The sequence below is a fragment of the Vipera ursinii genome (assembly GCF_947247035.1).
Source record: "Vipera ursinii genome assembly, chromosome: W".
In the NCBI taxonomy this organism is placed as follows: Eukaryota; Metazoa; Chordata; class Lepidosauria; order Squamata; family Viperidae; genus Vipera; species Vipera ursinii.
In genome coordinates, this window is record NC_139522.1 from 33,198,744 (window position 1) to 33,218,078 (window position 19,335).

At 48.2% G+C, this 19,335-nt stretch overlaps 1 protein-coding gene across 1 annotated transcript in view; it reads right to left on the bottom strand.

Moving 5' to 3' along the window:
• Positions 1–19,335, bottom strand: part of LOC310648264 (ubiquitin-conjugating enzyme E2 Z-like) — a 114,141-nt gene that overhangs the window by 59,029 nt on the left and 35,777 nt on the right. Inside the window, exon 4 of the mRNA XM_083376015.1 lies at positions 10,057–10,168. Within this exon, the coding sequence (XP_083232141.1) occupies positions 10,057–10,168 (112 nt within the window). The remainder of the gene's footprint in view (positions 1–10,056; positions 10,169–19,335) is intronic.

Below are 19,335 nucleotides of genomic sequence, written 5' to 3' on the forward strand. Positions count from 1 at the left end.
GCGCAAAATGTTTTTTGCACATGCGAGTGCATGGACGCACGCACGCACGCGGCTCCCACTTTTTTTTGTGTGTGATGGAACCGGTTCCCAGTGGCTCTTTTCCTTTTTCAGGTTGCTGAACCCTGGTCCAGGCCTTCCTGTCCTCTACCATCTTCTGTAGTCCATTTAAGCTCACGCCTACTGCTTCAGTGACTCCATCCAGCCACCTCATTCTCTGTCGTCCCCTTCTTCTATTGCCCTCAATCTTTCCCAGCATTAGGCTCTTCTCCAGTGAGTCCTTCCTTATCATTAGGTGGCCAAAGTACTTGAGTTTTAGCTTCAGGATCTGGCCTTCTAAAGAGCAGTCAGGGTTGATCTCCTCTAGGACTGACCGGTTTGATCGCCTTGCAGTCCAAGGGACTCGCAGGAGTCTTCTCCAGCACCATAGTTCAAAGGCCTCAATTCTTTGGCGCTCAGCCTTTTTTATGGTCCAGCTTTCACTGCCATACATTGAAACTAGGAAGACCATAGCCTTGACTATACGCACTTTTGTTGGCAGGGTGATGTCTCTGCTTTTTAGTATGTTGTCTAGATTTGCCATGGCTTTCCTCCCAAGGAGCAAGCGTCTTTTAATTTCTTAGCTACAGTCCCCATCTGCAGTGATCTTGGAGCCCAGGAAAATAAAATCTGTCACTACCTCCATTTCTTCCCCATCTATTTGCCAGGAATTGAGAGGGCCGGATGCCATGATCTTGGTTTTCTTAATGTTAAGTTTCAACCCAAGTTTTGCACTCTCCTTCTTCACCCGCAACAAGAGGCTCTTTAGTTCTTCTTCGCTTTCTGCCATTAGAGTGGTATTATCTGCATATCTTAGGTTGTTGATATTTCTTCCGGCAATCTTTAATTCCAACTTTTGATTCATCTAGCCCTGCCTTTCTCATGATGTGCTCTGCATATAAGTTAAATAGGCAGGGCGACAGTATACAGCCTTGCCGGGCTCCTTTCCCAATTTTGAACCAATCAGTGGTTCCGTGTCCAGTTCTCACTGTTGCTTCTTGGCCCACATATAGGTTTCTCAAGAGACAAATAAGATGGTCTCGTACACCCATCTCTTTAAGAACTTGCCAGTTTGTTATGATCCACACAATCAAAGGCTTTAGCATAGTCAATGAAGCCGAAGCAGATGTTTTTCTGGAACTCTCTAGCTTTCTCCATGATCCAGCGTATGTTGGCAATTTGATCTCTAGTTCCTCTGCCTCTTCGAAATCCTGCCTGTACTTCTGGTAATTCTCGATCCACATACTGCTGGAGTCTACCTTGTCTGATTTTAAGCATAACTTTACTAGCATGAGAAATTAGTGCAATGGTGTGATAGTTTGAACATTCTTTGGCACTACCTTTCTTTGGAATTGGAATGTAAACTGATCTTTTCCAATCCTGTGGCCACTGTTGAGTTTTCCAAATTTGCTGGCAAATTGAGTGTAGCACTTTTACTGCATCGTCTTTTAAGATTTTGAATAGCTCAGCTGGAATACTGTCACCTCCACTAGCTTTGTTGTTGCTCAGCTTTTCTAAGGCCCACTTCACTTCACATTCTAGGATGTCTGGCTCGAGGTCAGTGACCATCTCATTGTGATTATCAGGGATATTAAGCTCATTCTTGTATAGTTCTTCTATTCTTCTTACTATAGGGCCCCTATACAAGCTTTATCTATTCTTTTGGCTATATTCCAACAATATTTAATCCTATAATACACCATCTAATAATCTTTCTCTAGGGCCTCTTTATATCCAAACTTATATCATATAATATTCCATCTGATAAGTTGAATCACATCTCTTGATTCCAACTCTAATCTTCTTTTGCCAGGTCGCTTTCCAGATCAGTAAGTTTGGCTTGCCGGGTTGTATTTTTGTAAGTGTTACTGGGGACAAAGAAGACAAATCAAGTCAGGTATCAGTTTTTGGTTTTTGTTTTGATTATTCTTCTGACAGTTCTTTAATCTATTATATTTGTTCTTTTTTATCCTCAAATTTGTTTTGAAGTCCTGGAGGATAAAGCATCTTTTTGTCTTCTTTATTATAGTAAGGTTTTGCAGATTTTTTTTGTTTATATTAAATTGTAGGCTTTTTTCATTTGTAGCTTTTCTATTTAAGTCAGTTTCATTTAATTTATATTCTGTTTTCTGATTTGTTTGTTCATTCTTTGCTGTCATTTTTGAGTGTCATTTAGTTGTAGGTTTAAGTTAGAGATATGTTTGTTTATATTGTCAAACTTATTTCTAATCTCATCATGGTTTGAAACAATTATCATTTGAATCTGTTGCAGCATTGTGTATATTTTCTCCTGGAATGTATTTGTATTGTCTTGAGTCATTGTTCCTGCAGATCTTTGAAGCTCCAAACTGGGTTCTTCAGGAAGAGGTGTTAGGTATGGTTTTATATTACTTTTAGATAGGTATAATATCCATTTTATCTCTCCCCTCTAAGTAGTTTTCCATCGGTGTCATAATCTTTTTAGTTTTATCAAGCCAGTCCATCTTAAAATCTAAACAGCCAAATCTTACATAGTTCTTATCTTTATATAATGATTTTATAATCCAGTATGTTTCCAATTGTCAAGGCACCACTGAAAACAATATTTTGTGTCAGTTTTCTTTTCAGGAGTCTTATAATTATCAGCCAGTCAAGAATCAGTTCAAAGTATTTGACCATCTAAAAGTTTTCCAGTAATTTCTCCTTTAGAAGATTAGCCAAAGGCCAAAATTTTTCTTTCTTTGCAAACAGTTCTTAGGTTAAGATTTAAGAATGCAGTTCAGTGTGTTTATAATCCCAGAAGGTCAGCAGTTTCTAAACATATGTAGTTTCACTCAGTAGTAGATAACTCAATGCTTTGTTCCCAGCTGTTTTTTGCTGTTTCTAGATGTCTTGCCAAATTCTGGGTCAGTGCTGCTGTAGTTTTCTCTAATCCTCCACTAGGTGTCATTGTTCATTTTTCAACTTTTTAAAACAAAGAGTTATTTTTGTTCTTCTTTTTATATATATATATAATTTCATCAATGCTTTTTCAGGTATAGAGTTTTAACAATTTTTTTAGCTTTCAAATTTATCCAAACTGCAGTATTTTATGTTTTTATTCCCCATAAGGGTTTAATTCGCCGCTTCCGTCTATAGAAGGGTGAGGTAATTCCCCCTCCCCCCCTTCTCACTTTGGGAGGCTTTTTGCTTCTTGGGGAAGTTTTCCAGGAAATCAAATATAAAAAGGAGAGAGAAGATCAAATTCCTCACCCAGTTTCAAGCACGCTGTTCACTGTTGTGCTGTTTAGTGCCTTTAGACTTCGGCTGCAAGTAGCTTGGCCTGATCAATGGGATGTGAGCAGCCTTTCTCCTGTCGGGTTAGAAGGCTTTCCCCGAACCAAACGAAATTACCGCCGTCGTTCCAGAGTCATCGGGGCACCCTTCTTTCTTTGCTGCCTCTCCGGGGCAACTTAGATCCATTTAGGGTCCCCTGGCAGGATGAAACTAGCTGCGGGGTGCGGAGGTTCGCAATTCTGTGACCGGGCGCTATGGCGCAAAACCAGAAGTCCTTAACAGAACAGATTAGTATGGCACAACCCAAATCCTGGGACAGCCAACTTTCCAAAGTTATTTCATAACATGGGTTTTTTACCCAGCATCTCCTCTCAATGGCCTCCCAGGCAAGCAAGATTTTTAAGCAGTGTTCTAGATATTAGTGTTCAAACTGACATGGAATTATTGGGTAAAAATAGATTCCTAGGTTGGTTGGCTAAGAATAAACTATTTTTCAACTTGAAAAATACCTGTCATCGAGTCTGACAAAAATTTTAAGAAGGGCCTACTCTAGAGCAAGATTTGAGTTGTTGAACTCCATGGTCAAATATGGGCCCTTCCACTGTTTGCCATATTATGAGAGAACCTGTGCTGTCTCACTCTCACACACAAAAGGTGTAAGGAGTCTTTATTAAGGGTTCCAAGCCTGAACTGGTATTCCCCAGCAATTCTCTGTGCCAGCACCAGCTCAACCCCAGTGAGTTCCACAGGCTACTCAAATGAAACCAACACTAGTCCTCGAGGCAAAGGCAAGTCCAGTCCACTAGGCAAAAGCAAGTTCCCAAGGCAAAGGCAAGTTCCAAGACAAGGCAGGTTCAAAGGCAAATCCACAGGGCAAAGGTAAGGCCACAAGGCAAGGCCATAGTTGAAGAGACATTATCCAAAGTTCAAGGCAAGAACATACAGCAAGGAAATAAACACATTATTCCCAGCATCATTTCACTCCACTTTTTGAGCTAAATAACTTGCTTCCTGGTGCTGCATATCAAGAGGGGCAAGTCTACCTCCTCATGAGTAGCCTGGCTGACCTTTGTGCCTGCCTCCTCTCAGCCCCATGTACTCTTGGATCTGGAGGAGGAGGTAGTTCTTCTTCATCTCCATTGACTAGCTGCAGCTCTGTACCCTCTCCACTGCAGGCCTCTGGTCTTCCCAGCTGCAGCTGAGCCTTTCCTGTCTCTAGCTCAGCTGGCTGCTTGTCTGGTTGCTCCCTTGTACTCAGCTCCTCCACTCCTGGCTCATAGCCCTCAGCTGTCAGCTCATCCTCCTCTGAACTAGCATCTGGAGAGAGGTCTGGGGACACGTCTGGGGGAGTCATCACAGAACCTGCAAATGCAGTACCCCAGCCATTGCAAATATTTCTCATATTTTGTTCAACTGTCAATTGTATGCCCCCATTAGGCTTAAATACTTATCCCTATTGGAAAGAACAACCCACTGGGATCTGAACCCACAGATCATCATATTTCCTCCTGGGCTCTGTGTACTACATACAATATTTCCTCTGGTACATATTGTATGCAGAACTGCTAAGTTTATAACTAAGCCAGTGGTTCTAAGAACCCAATATATTGAACAAATTGGGGTACCCTGTAAGGTCGATTCATTTAGCTGATTACTGACTACTTGTTGTCGGGCTCGGCATGCCCGACATTCGGGGAGGCCGCGGAGCGACCTGCCGGCCCCCGAGACCCGCCGCCGGCGCCCGCAGTCTCCCGAAGAGCCGGGGAAGGGCGCAGCCGGCAAGACAGCCCAGCAGCCGCCCGCCCGACGCCTGGTGAGGCCGCAGAACGACTTACCGGCCCCCAGGAACAGCCGCCGGCGCCCGCATTCGCCCGACGAGCCAGGGAGGAGCCAGGGAGGAGGGCCCGGATGACACGGGGAAGCGGGAAAAGGCTTGCGGGATTGTGGAGGACCCGAAGGTGCACGTGCCCCGAGTTTACTCTGACCTAATGGACGTTTTCGACGAACGGGAATGCGACTCGTTACCGCCCCACCGGCCTACGGATTGTGCCATCGAGTTCGAACCCGGTGCCAGACTGCCTAAGCCCCGTATGTACGCCATGTCTCCAAAAGAGATGCAGGAGTTACGGCGGTACATCGATAAAAACCTGGAGAGGGGGTTCATCCAGCCAGCACGGTCTCGAGTGGCGGCGCCGGTGCTCTTCCGTGAGAAGAAGGATGGGGGCCTGCGGCTGTGTGTGGACTACCAGGGGGTTAACGCGGTGTGCGTGGAGCACCTCTATCCCCTTCCTTTGATGAAGGACCTGTTGGCCCATTTGGCGACGGGCCGGGTATTCACCAAGTTGGACCTGCGGGAAGCCTACTACCGGGTTAGGGTCAGAGCCGGGGACGAGTGGAAGACTGCATTCAATTGTCCCCTCGGTAGTTTCCAGTTCCGAGTGATGCCGTTCGGTTTGCAGGGAGCCCCAGCTGTGTTCATGCAGTTGATCAACCAGGTCCTGGATGAATTCTTGTACCGAGGGGTCTTGGTGTATTTGGACGACATCCTCATTTACTCGGACACCTTGGACGAGCATGTCACCCTCGTGCGACGGGTATTAACAAAACTGCGGGAAGCGCAGCTCTATGTTAAACTGTCCAAGTGCGAGTTCCATAGGGCCCAGCTGGACTACCTTGGGTATCGCATATCGGCAGCAGGAGTGGAGATGGACCCCAGGAAGGTACACGCCATTCAACAGTGGCAGGCTCCACGGACCCGTCGACAGTTGCAGAGTTTCCTCGGCTTCGCCAACTTCTACAGACAGTTCATCCCACGCTTCGCGGCCATCACTCTGCCGTTAACAGACCTCCTTCGAACACGACAACTGAAGATACGGCCACGGCCAGGGCTTAGATTGGAGTGGTCCATAGCGTGTCAGCGGGCATTCGAGGAATTGAAGTCCCTCTTCGCTAAGGAGCCCATTTTGCGGCACCCAAACCCCGACCTGGCCTACGTAGTGCAGGCGGATGCGAGCGATGTTGCTCTTGGGGCCGTCCTCCTTCAGCGGAGCAGTTCCGGGGTCCTGCAGCCGTGCGCTTATGCCTCCAAAAAGCTGACTCCCACCGAGCGGGCCTGGGCGGTGTGGGAGAAGGAGGCCTTTGCAGTACGTTGGGCCTTGGAGACTTGGCGGCACCACTTGGAAGGGGCCTCCCGTCCATTCGAGGTGTGGACGGACCATAAAAACATGGAGGCCCTACAGGCCCCTCGACGTTTGTCGCCTAAGCATGTCCGATGGGCGTTGTACTTCCGTTGCTTTCAGTTTGTGTTGAAGTATGTGCCGGGGGGACGGAACTTTCTGGCGGATGCTTTATCCCGCATGCCGCAGTTTGACAGCAAGAGGGAGGAGGTGGTGCAGGCCCTTATACCAACACTGATGGAGGAGGGGGTTGGAACAGAGAGCGCTGGACAGGTGACAGAGGAGGGTCTGGACCAGGCAATCCAAAGGGCCCTGCAGGAGGACGCTTGGTTGCGGAGCAATCCGGGACTGTTGACCATGCGGGAAGGCCTGGCTTGGCATGGGTCATGACTGTATGTCCCCGAAACTGTGCGGCCACGGGTCCTTTTTGGCTGTCACGACGCCAAGCAGGCGGGACATTTCGGGTTCGTGAAGACTTTACATCTGGCACGCCGACAATTCTGGTGGCCCCGCATGAAGAGCGATATCGAGGAGTATGTGCGGCGCTGCCATGTTTGTGCTACTACAAAACCCCAGGTTGGAAAGCCTTTGGGGCTGCTGCAGCAGGTGGCTGACCCGGCCCGGCCATGGCAAGACATCACCATGGACTTTGTCGTGGACCTCCCGGAGAGCAAGGGTCACACCGTCATTTGGACAGTAGTTGACCTGTTTTCTAAACAGGCACACTTTGTTCCTTGTAAGGGATTGCCATCAGCCCGTCGGCTGGCGTGGCTGTTTGTTACTCAGGTGTACCGATTGCACGGGGTGCCGCGCCGTGTGATCTCGGACAGAGGGGTGCAGTTCACGGCTCGGTTTTGGAGAGAATTCCTGCGACATATCGGCTCGTCGCAGGGGCTGAGTACGGCCTACCATCCCAGCACCAACGGGGCTGCAGAACGCGCCAACGCCGCCGTAGAACGGTATCTACGGACCTACGTCTCGTTCCAGCAGACTGACTGGGTGGACTTGTTAGCACTTGCCGAAGTGGCGTACAATAATGCGGTTCATAGCAGTACTGGTTTCTCTCCATACCGGGTGGTCACCGGCCACGAATTCGTCCCCTTCGCTGAATGCGCCCAGGAGGAGGGGCCTACGTGCTCACCGCGAGAATGGATGCGACAAATCGAGGCCGCATGGGGGGCGGCGAAGGAAGCATTAGATCGGTCCGCCGTTGCGACCAAGGCACAGGCAGACAAGAAACGGAGGCCCTTTGTTACACCACGGGTGGGGGACCTGGTTTACTTGTCCACCAAGTATTTACAGTTACAGGTCCCGTGCCGCAAACTAGGACCCAAGTACCTCGGGCCGTTCCGGGTGGTGCAGGTGGTGAACCCGGTAACGGTGCGATTGCGGCTACCGAAGTTTCTGGGTAAGGTCCACCCGGTATTTCACAGTAGCCTGCAAAAGCCTGCTCCCGCGGCTACTGCGGCGGCAGGAGAGGGGGGCCCCGGGCCAGTTCATGCCAATCAGTACGAGGTGCAGGAGGTATTGGACTCCAGGGTGCGGAGGGGCGCCATACAGTACCTTCTTAGGTGGAAGGGGTACCCGGTGGAGGAGGCAACGTGGGTGTCGGGGAAAGATGTCCACGCTCCACGCTTAGTTCGGGCGTTCCACCGTGCGCACCCTAACAGGCCGGGAGGTCGGGGAAACGGTGGTGTATGCGGGGTGAGTGACTGTGTGCCTTTGCCCTCTACATCTGCAGGAGGACCCTTGGTAGAGGGGGCGGCATGTCGGGCTCGGCATGCCCGACATTCGGGGAGGCCGCGGAGCGACCTGCCGGCCCCCGAGACCTGCCGCCGGCGCCCGCGGTCTCCCGAAGAGCCGGGGAAGGGCGCAGCCGGCAAGACAGCCCAGCACCCGCCCGCCCGACGCCTGGTGAGGCCGCAGAACGACTTACCGGCCCCCAGGAACAGCCGCCGGCGCCCGCATTCGCCCGACGAGCCAGGGAGGAGCGCAGGCGCCGAGACGGCTCGGCAGCCACCCGCCTGTCATTCGGAGAGGCCGCGAAGCAACCCGCCGGCCCACGTGAGCGGCCGACAGTGCCAACGTTCTCCTGACGAGCCGGGGAGGAGCGCGGCCACCGAATCGGCTCAACGGCCACCCGCCCCGCACCTGGAGAGACCGCAGGGCGTCTTACCGGGCCTCGGAAACAGCCGCCGGCACACACGTCCCACTGACAAGCCGGGGGAGAGCCCAGCAGCCCTGGGGCCGTCCAGAAGGCCGGGGAGCAGCCATGAGGAGGCACGGCCGGCAGTTGCCCAGCGGCCGAGCAACAGACGGAGGAGGGGCGCCGGGGCGGTCCAGGAGGCGGCAGGGCCGCAGATGACGCATTCCGTTGTTTTGCCGGCCTCCTTGCGTGCTAAGGGACTGTGTGATAGGCTCCAGCGGCGGATGGTCCGAGCGGCGCAACTCACGGCGGTTTGGGGACCTGAGGGGTGAGGCGAGGTCGTGCGGGGCTCAGGGGAAACGGAGGGCGGTCTGGGCTGGGGGGTGGCTTACCGGCTGCAGTGGTGGTGGGACGGGGAGGATACGTACCTGGGGGCGGGTGCCGAAAGGCAGGAGCCAGGGGGGGCAGTAGTTAAGTAGGGTGAGGGCGTGGGTAGGCAATTAAGGGTGTGGTGGTGGGTGTCGGTTCTGCCGGCTACTTAACAGCGTTGATTGTGCTGTGAAATCAACGCTGACTTCGATCGTCTTCGAGTGTCTGTTTGTGAAGTTAATAAACGTGGCTCAGGAGAACCAGCTCTCGTTCCGGACTCATTCTTCCTGGTGATTCGTCGGACGGGGGCTGAAACTTGTATTACCACATATGTATTTTATCACTCTAGTTCCTCCTACCTGTTTTATTCTGGAAATTGACTATGTACTATATTTTATTTTATTGATAAGGTTGCAAGACTAATCAATTAATAAACAACTGCTACTTATGAAGGCTATAATAGCTACAGAACATTTTAATAATTCTATATTTCTGTCATAACATAATATTTTAACATAATTGGGAAGCAGATATGTATGTGGAAGTCCCATTACCCTTTGGAATTGGAATGTCTGTTTAAAAGGATATCTAGGCACTCAATAGGTCCTGCTGCTTTGCCAGAATTCTTTGCATTTTTTCCAACCCAATGAAACATTTGAGAAAAATCAGGTAAAAGGACTCAGGATTCCAGTCTGTCAGTAGGATAACTCTCTGAAAAGAAGAGAATAGGCCCACTTTTTGTGTTAGAAGAAAAGCTAGCAAAAGAAAATGAGTCTGAAAAAGGGATTGGGATATAGAGAAAAAAAATACAAAAAATATTTCCCCAGTGCATCTCTATCATATCATAGTTCAGCAGTGGATTGCAACATTGATGATTCCTCCATTCTAAACCCCTCTCCAACCTCCTTGGTCATGTAACCCAAAGTGGAGCTGTGATAAAGAAAATGTAAAAAAAATATCTAGAAGCCATGTTCTGCATGCTCTCACTTTAAATCTGCCTGTTGTACCAATCTTTTCAATTACCTAATTGGAGAAAGTCCCATAAGCCATACAATTCAAAATCAGCATCCTTACCTGTTCAAATCCAGGTTCATTGTGATAGGGATTCTCAGTCATTAAAGACTGTATAGATATAAGCACCGAAGAAATGCTCTGTGCAGGACTCCAGGCTGGACCAGTCCACGTGCTGCCAGATAGCAAGAAACAGGAGCTTATTTTCATACATGCAAGCAAAAAAAATTCTTAATGGACACAGATGTGAGACAGCGCAAACTCAGGTACCAACTCAGGTGTGACATTTTTACCCAAAGATTGGACAGAAGGCCTGAAGGTTTGAAACTTTGGTTCAGGCTATAGCAGAGCTCTCAAGGCCTAAGCCTCTGACACATGTCCTACTTCCCTCTACTTGTCAGCCAACAGCTGTGCTCAGCCGTTAGTATTTTTGTCTTGACCCAGACATATGCATCCTGTTGTTTTCCTCTGGGGTAGCCATATATCACATGTAAACTCCTTTTTCTGTTGTTTATCCACACTAAGCATATTTCACTTCTCCATATGATGTTATCTACATTACCATATATTATTCCTCCCTATGTAATGCCTATACTATGATGTATGAATACCAGATGAATGCAACTGTATAAATGTATGCTGATTTGGACCTTTCGGGGTTCAGACATTTTTTTAATGCTTTGTTGGCAGTTTGAACCTACGCAAATAAAATCTTTCCTACATTGAAGAGCTTGGCCTGGTCTCTGTCAATCTTCCTACTACAGATGGACTTCAATGTATTTTGATGTAGCTTGTCACATTCATGAATCCAGTTAAATAAACAAGATGTATCTAGTAGAAATCCCCTTCATGGATTACTGCCTTGTCGTGGCGAAGGGGCTTGCGTAATTCAATGAAGCTATGAGCTATGCCGTGCAGGGCCACCCAAGACGGACAGGTCATAGCAGAGAGTTCTGACAAAATGTGATCCACTGGAGAAGGAAATGGCAACCCACTCCAGTATCTTTGCCATGAAAACCCTATGGACAGTACCAAAAGGCAAAACGATATGACGCTGGAAGATGAGCCCCTCAGGTCGGAAGGCGTCCAATATGCTACTGGGGAAGAGCAGAGGGCTAGTACTAGTAGCGCCAGAAAGAATGAAGCGACTGGGCCAAAGCCGAAAGGACGCTCAGCTGTGGATGTGTCTGGTGGTGAAAGGAAAGTCCGATGCTGTAAAGATTTTTTCTCCATAGGAACCTGGAATGTAAGATCCATGAATCAAGGAAAGCTGGACGTGGTCAAACAAGAGATGACGAGACTGAACATTGACATCTTAGGTATCAGCGAACTAAAATGGACAGGAATGGGTGAATTTAATTCAGATGACCATCAGGTATACTACTGTGGGCAAGAATCCTTCAGGAGTAGCCTTCATAGTCAATAAAAGAGTAGGAAAAGCAATACTGGGATACAATCCTCAAAATGACAGAATGATCTCAGTTCGAATCCAAGGCAAACCATTCAATATCACAGTAGTCCAAGTCTATGCCCCAACCACCAGTGCTGAAGAGGATGAAATTGACCGGTTCTATGAAGCACTACAGCACCTTATAGAACTAACACCAAAAAATGATGTTCTTATCATCATGGGAGATTGGAATGCTAAAGTAGGAAGCCAAAAGATAACTGGAATAACAGGCAAGTTTGGCCTTGGAGTACAAAATGAAGCAGGGCACAGGCTGATAGAATTCTGTCAAGAGAATGCGATGGTCATAGCAAACACTCTTTTCCAACAACCCAAGAGACGGCTCTACACATGGACATCACCAGATGGTCAACACAGAAATCAGATTGACTATATGCTCTGCAGCCAAAGATGGAGAAGCTCTATACAGTCAGTAAAAACAAGACCAGGAGCTGACTGTGGCTCAGACCATGAGCTTCTCCTTGCAAAGTTTAGGCATAAACTGAAGAAAGTAGGGAAAAGCACTAGGCCACTCAGGTATGAATTAAATCATATCCCTGTTGAATATACAGTAGAGGTGACAAATAGATTTAAGGAATTAGATCTGATAGACAGAGTGCCTGAAGAACTATGGACAGAGGTTCGCGACATTGTACAAGAGGTAGCAACCAAAACCATCCCAAAGAAAAAGAAATGCAAGAAAGCAAAATGGCTGTCTGAGGAAGCTTTGCAAATAGCTGAGGAAAGGAGGGAAGCGAAAGGCAAGGGAGAAAAAGAAAGATACGCCCAATTGAATGCAGAATTCCAGAGAATAGCTAGAAGAGATAAGAATGCCTTCTTAAATGAACAGTGCAAAGAAATAGAAGAAAACAATAGAATAGGGAGGACCAGAGATCTTTTCAAGAAAATTGGAGAAATGAAGGGAACGTTTAATGCAAAAATGGGCATGATAAAGGACCAAAATGGCAGGGACCTAACAGAGGCAGAAGAGATTAAGAAGAGGTGGCAAAATTACACAGAAGAACTATACAAGAATGAGCTTAATATCCCTGATAATCACAATGAGATGGTCACTGACCTCGAGCCAGACATCCTAGAATGTGAAGTGAAGTGGGCCTTAGAAAAGCTGAGCAACAACAAAGCTAGTGGAAGTGACAGTATTCCAGCTGAGCTATTCAAAATCTTAAAAGACAATGCAGTAAAAGTGCTACACACAATTTGCCAGCAAATTTGGAAAACTCAACAGTGGCCACAGGATTGGAAAAGATCAGTTTACATTCCAATTCCAAAGAAAGGCAGTGCCAAAGAATGTTCAAACTATCGCACCATTGCACTCATTTCTCATGCTAGTAAAGTCATGCTTAAAATCCTACAAGCTAGACTTCAGCAGTATGTGGATCGAGAACTACCAGAAGTACAGGCAGTATTTCGAAGAGGCAGAGGAACGAGAGATCAAATTGCCAACATACGCTGGATCATGGAGAAAGCTAGGGAGTTCCAGAAAAACATCTACTTCTGCTTCATTGACTATGCTAAAGCCTTTGATTGTGTGGATCATAACAAACTGTGGCAAGTTCTTAAAGAGATGGGAGTACCAGACCATCTTATTTGTCTCTTGAGAAACCTATATGCGGGTCAAGAAGCAACAGTGAGAACTGGACACGGAACCACTGATTGGTTCAAAATTGGGAAAGGAGTCCGGCAAGGCTGTATACTGTCGCCCTGCCTATTTAACTTATATGCAGAGTACATCATGAGAAAGGCAGGGCTAGATGAATCAAAAGTTGGAATTAAGATTGCCGGAAGAAATATCAACAACCTAAGATACGCAGATGATACCACTCTAATGGCAGAAAGTGAAGAAGAACTAAAGAGCCTCTTGTTGCAGGTGAAGAAGGAGAGTGCAAAACTTGGGTTGAAACTTAACATTAAGAAAACCAAGATCATGGCATCTGGCCCTCTCAATTCCTGGCAAATAGATGGGGAAGAAATGGAGGTAGTGACAGATTTTATTTTCCTGGGCTCCAAGATCACTGCAGATGGGGACTGTAGCCAAGAAATTAAAAGACGCTTGCTCCTGGGGAGGAAAGCCATGGCAAATCTAGACAGCATACTAAAAAGCAGAGACATCACCCTGTCAACAAAAGTGCGTATAGTCAAGGCTATGGTCTTCCCAGTTGCAATGTATGGCAGTGAAAGTTGGACCATAAGAAAGGCTGAGCGCCAAAGAATTGAGGCCTTTGAACTGTGGTGCTGGAGAAGACTCCTGCAAGTCCCTTGGACTGCAAGGCGATCAAACCGGTCAGTCCTAGAGGAGATCAATCCTGACTGCTCTTTAGAAGGCCAGATTCTGAAGCTAAAACTCAAGTACTTTGGCCACCTAATGAGAAGGAAGGACTCACTGGAGAAGAGCCTAATGCTGGGAAAGATCGAGGGCAATAGAAGAAGGGGACGACAGAGAATGAGGTGGCTGGATGGAGTCACTGAAGCAGTAGGCGCGAGCTTAAATGGACTCCAGAAGATGGTAGAGGACAGGAAGGCCTGGAGGAATGTTGTCCATAGGGTCGCGATGGGTCGGACACGACTTCGCAGCTAACAACAACAATCTAGTAGAAATAGTCCTTGGGATTCAGGGACACATAGGTAACGCTTGTCTGCAAGTCTTTAAGTAGTTGTGCCTTTTCCTGGGATAATGTGACCCCTGCAAACGACACCTAAGAGATGGTGGGACAAATGCAGCTTTATTAAAGAGTTTCAGATGAGTGCTATGCAAATGCTCCAAGAGGCTCAAACACCTTTTTCTGCTTGAATCAAAAACATTCTATCTAGGTCCATAAAATGGTATGTCAAATTGAAGATTACTGCCAAGACTTAGAAGCAAAGAAGAAAAATGTTACATTCATGAAATGTCTAGCTGTATGAAGAAAAACACCAATGTTATAAAGATCACTATTCACTTTCCAGAAATAATATTCATTGATCAGCAATAATAAACTTACATTCATCTCTGGGGAAGAGAAGGTATTATTTGGTCAGGGCTACATTGTTTCAGGTTACTATGTTGATTATTGCAGGCCTATAAGTAAGTTGTCCAAAGTCAGCAACAGGTAAGGCTAGACCTTAATGTCAATTATGCCTCCTGTTCTCTGATTTTTCTGAGCTATTTGGGAAGGGAACACTACCAGAGATCTGCACTTACTGCCGGAGTCTTCAGAAATTATTCCTAAGGCCATATTCAGTCCTAGGATTGCAGGTTATCCTCCCACTCTAGAGATTAGAATGGATTTGGAATCTCACAAAAGCACCATAGTACATGCAGATGTTCAGAGCAGTCACAGAATTCAGCATCTTAAGAACTCTTAGCTAGAATGCTTTAGTTCTTACGGTAATACAGAAGATAATACCCAATTGTCAGTACACAAGACTCCAATGCCCTACTTAGCTCCTTGGCTTCCTGTATTGGCACCATAGAAGACTGCTGAGGAATTAGTGGTGTGGACTTTTCCCCTTTATATGTGTAAGAAATAGCTGTGCAGAAAGGGTTATTTAGCAGCAGAGACAATTTGTATGTTATTGCACAACCCCCCCCCACAGGTGCATTTGGAAGAAATTACTTAGCAAGCTTTGTGGATTCCAGAATTATATTGTTAATCACTCTTGCCTGCCTCTTATCTCTATTCTTATTTATCACCATTAAGATAAAAGAGGACAACATCAGCTCCCTCATCTAATAACTGCCAAGGGGAAAGGGAACAATAGATGCTAAGAGCAACATTCTCATAAACAAAGGGTTTCTTATTTGGGGTCTCAAGGTATTCACCAGACAAATCATCACACCATCATCAGATGCTGTCTATTAGAGACCCTGTCTCCTAAAAATATCCTTAGCAGAAGTTCCACTGTCTAAGGTTATGATCAAATCCCTGATAAGATGTGTCATCAAGCCATCCTGAAGTGCTATTTTTATATCCACCACTCTTAAGAAAAGTATTTTAAAAAGTACCCAAAGCCCCCAGACAGGGTAAGAATTCAGATTTGGAGAGCCCCTAGTCCTTGCTGGGAACTATTTTCTGCAATAACCTCCTGTCAAAAGCCATTTCAGTATATAGGGTTATTAAAGGAGAACATGAAGGATCAGGTAGCAGTTGTAGACAGGAAGTGTTAAAGGTGGGCAATGCAACCATACTTCTAGGGAAGTAGCCCACAATTCTGTGTGGGGCAGGCTTCTTCTATATCTTGATCCATCCGAACACCACCTTGCAGGTCCAGGTGGTATGCCTGAAGTCCTCTTTATTTCAGTCAAAACCAAGACCCAAATTCACTGTTGTTATAAAACTTGGCTCTAGGTATAGAATAATTGTGTCTCACTGGATGATGCAGAGCTCCTTCTTGGTAGGTAGAGACATCTAATTCTGACATTCCTTTGGCTGAACGTACAGTAATTAGGAAGGCTGCTTTCCACATTAGATGTTCCATGGCACAAGGACTGATCTGGGCTCCAGGTAGGATTTGGAGTCCTAACTGGAGATTCATGAATTGTAGCTACACTACAGAAGAGACCTCCACACAAGGAAAAAGGTTCTACATACTATTTAACATAAAAAAATAGCAGTTAACAACAACAAAAAGCTTACAAATGTACTTGTGCTTATGGGTTAATAAACACGCTACAGAAAGTAATTACAGGTTGGAATGGGACAACTGGCAGTGGCCATATTGCCATACCCACTTCACCACAGGCCCCCACTGCAGCCAACCCACCACAGGCTTCCATCTTTGGCTGGCCCTCCACTAGCGCTCCTCCCCCGCCCCCTTGTCCCAGGCGATTCACTGAGGGACACTTGTCCCTGGGCAAATCGCTGTGAGGGACAATTACTCACGCCTCCCAGTGGCTGGGTGGGGCGGGCAACAGCCTCAGGCTCTTGGCTGGGAGACGCGGCATTTGCTGTGTGGGGCAACTGGCTGTGCAGCACCTCTAGCCAAGGGCCCTTTGAAGCAGCAAAAGGGGCAAAGAGGGGTAGTAAGCGGGACAGCTCCCTTGCCCTTCGCGGGATGGGGAGAGGAGGGCCCGTCCCTGTCCAAGCCAGGCCACTGTAGGAGGCAACATGTGCCTGGCACGCCCTCCCCCCCGGGCAGAGCACTGCAGCAGCAACAACAGCAGCAGCAGCCCAGCCAGCAGTTGCTCCCACCGCAGCCAAGCTGCATTTGTAGCTGGGCAGAGAACTCTATAGTAATAAAGCTCCTCTTGTTCAAGATCTTATTGAAGAGGAGCAAGCCAACCTGGCATGCATTACTGAGACTTGGCTGACCCTGGAAGGGGCGGGGGGGGGGTGTTCCCCTCTTGCAGATGTGTCCAGCTAGGTTTCAGGTTTGGCACCAGGCAAGACCCCAAGGCAGGGGAGGTGGGGTGGCAGTAGTTATCAGATTTGCTCCACAAATCTCTGGTTGTGAGTCCCTGGTCCTGAGGTTGGGTTCACGGGGTCAGATGGGATTCTTACTAGCATACCGGCCTTCCTGTTGTGTGGCAAACTCCCTGCCTACACTGCTGGAAGCCATCTTGGGGCTGGCGGTAGAGTTCCCCAGACTTATGGTTCTGGGGGACTTCAATCTGACATCCCTGGGTGCGGCCTTGGAAGCAGCCCAGGAATTCATGGCCACCATGGCCCTATCTCAAATTATAACTAACCCAACTTGGGACAGTGGTCGCATGCCAGACTTCATTTTTTTTTGTTGGAGCAATGTCAATGTGACCTGGTGGGGGATGTAAGATTATCCCCCTTGTCAAGGTCAGATCACCCCCTGGTGTCCTTGACACTCTCTGGAACATCTTGCCCCCCGTGAGGTTGTCCCCAAATGTCCTATCTTTTCATAAGGGTGTAAAGACGTGGCTTTGCCAGTCAGCTTGGGGCCCCAATGGGGGAACAGTGCAATGGAGGTAGTTGATTAATAACAGATCCCACCTCCCCCCCCCCACTCCACCCCTGCCCTCCCCATGTCTCTTTGGTTTTAAGGTTTGATTTTAACATTTTATGTTTTAACTAAGATGTAACTGTAAGCTACCCAGTTACCCTATAAATAAATAATAAGCACTGTTTCCCTGAAAGTAAGACCTACCCCCCAAATAAGCCCTAGCTTGATCTTGAGGACCCAGATTGTTGGGGGCAATTAAGCTGACTTTGTAATAATGCTGCTTGGGGTGTGTGTGAAAGCCCTAATAAGCAGGCATATACATAGAATGAAGGCTACTGCTAAGCTTGTAAGCCGCCCTGAGTCTTCGGAGAAGGGCGGGATATAAATGGAATTAAAATAAAAATAAAATAAATAAAAAAATCTCCACAAAGAAAAAAACAGCTGTTCCAGTTTTGCCTTCAATGGCCGCCCATCTGCCTGTCTTTCCTCCTCACTGTACAAGCCACACATGGCGGCACCTTCTGCAACTGCCAGGGATGCTCCCACCAAGCGAGAACCGCCATTTTGGGTGGCAAGAAGGAATTCCTGCCTAGCGGAGGCATCACTGGCGGTTTCAGGAGGTGCCACCACATGGGGCATGCCCAGTGGGGAGGAAAGAGAGGCGGGTGGGGGGGGCGTGGAAGCAGCCGTATGACTGGGTGGGCTGCCTCCAGCTCTGTGCGGCAGAAGCTAATATTGATAGCTATACATATAAGCACTAGAAAGGATTACTTGCTCTTTAAAGCCTTTTCCCTAAGTTCTTTAGAAGTTCTGTCACTTCCTAGGGTGGAGAGGCATGAAGGCAAAACCGGAACACCTGTTCTTGTCTTTATGGAAGTTGGGGGGGGGGGAAGGATTGGAAGCACGCTAAGTGAAAACCTACTTGGCATCTTTGAAAAGGCAAGTAGAAATCCAACAGGTTAAAATACTTTATTGAATTTCTATCTTGACCCAAATGATTGTTTGGGACACAGCTGTTAAAAAGCCCACCATGAGTCAGTATGGAAAGGAGTGGCACAGTGGTGAGATATAGAACTAAACCCTCATTTAACTATAGAGTACTCCATGCAGCTACAAACGCATCCTGGCTATAGCAGGAGTCACCGCTGGCTGGGCTGCCGCTGATGTCACAGCTACTGCTGCTGCAGCGCTCTGCTGGGGGGAGTGTGCCAGGTGTGTGTTGCCTCCTCCGGTGGCCTGGCTCAGGCAGGGATGGGGCGGGCCCTCCTCTCCCTGTCCTGCGAAGGGCAAGGGAGCCCCAGAGGGATGGGCTGGGAGGGAGGGAGCTGCCCTGCTTCCCACCGCTTTGTCCCCTTTGCTGCTTCAAAGGGTCCTTGGCTGGAGGCGCTGCATGGCCGGTTGCCCTGCACAGCAACCGCTGCGTCTCCCACCTCCTGGCCCAGCCCCCAAAGCCACTGCCTGCCCCACCCAGCCACCAGGAGGTGCAGCTAATTGTCCCGCACAGTGAATCACCTGGGACAAGAGGGCAGGGGAGGAGTGCTGGCAGAGGGCCAGCCAAATGAAGCCTGTGGTGGGTCAGCTGTGGTGGGGGGCCTGCAGTGAACTGGACTCGGCAATGTGGCCCGTCAGTTGCCTTAGACCAGTGCTTTTCAACTGGTGGTACGCGTACCACCTGCGGTACATCAGCACATGGCAGGTGGTACACAGCCCTGCCAAGTGTAGTGGGGGAGGGAACGAGCCAGCACAGCACAGGACTTACTGTGAGAGAGTCCTCTGGAGCTGCAGAGTGGCTGGGGCGACGCAAAGGCCCCAGGCTCACGTCCGGCTCACCTGGATGAGAAAGGAGGAGGGGGCGGAGACAGGAGAGGCTATAAAAGGAGGCAGTTTGGGCAGGAGAGGGAGAAAGAAAAAAAGAGGCAGCCTTGGGAGGAGGCAGTGTCAGCTCTAGCTGCACCGAAGGGAAAGAAGAAGGAGGGTGGGGAGAG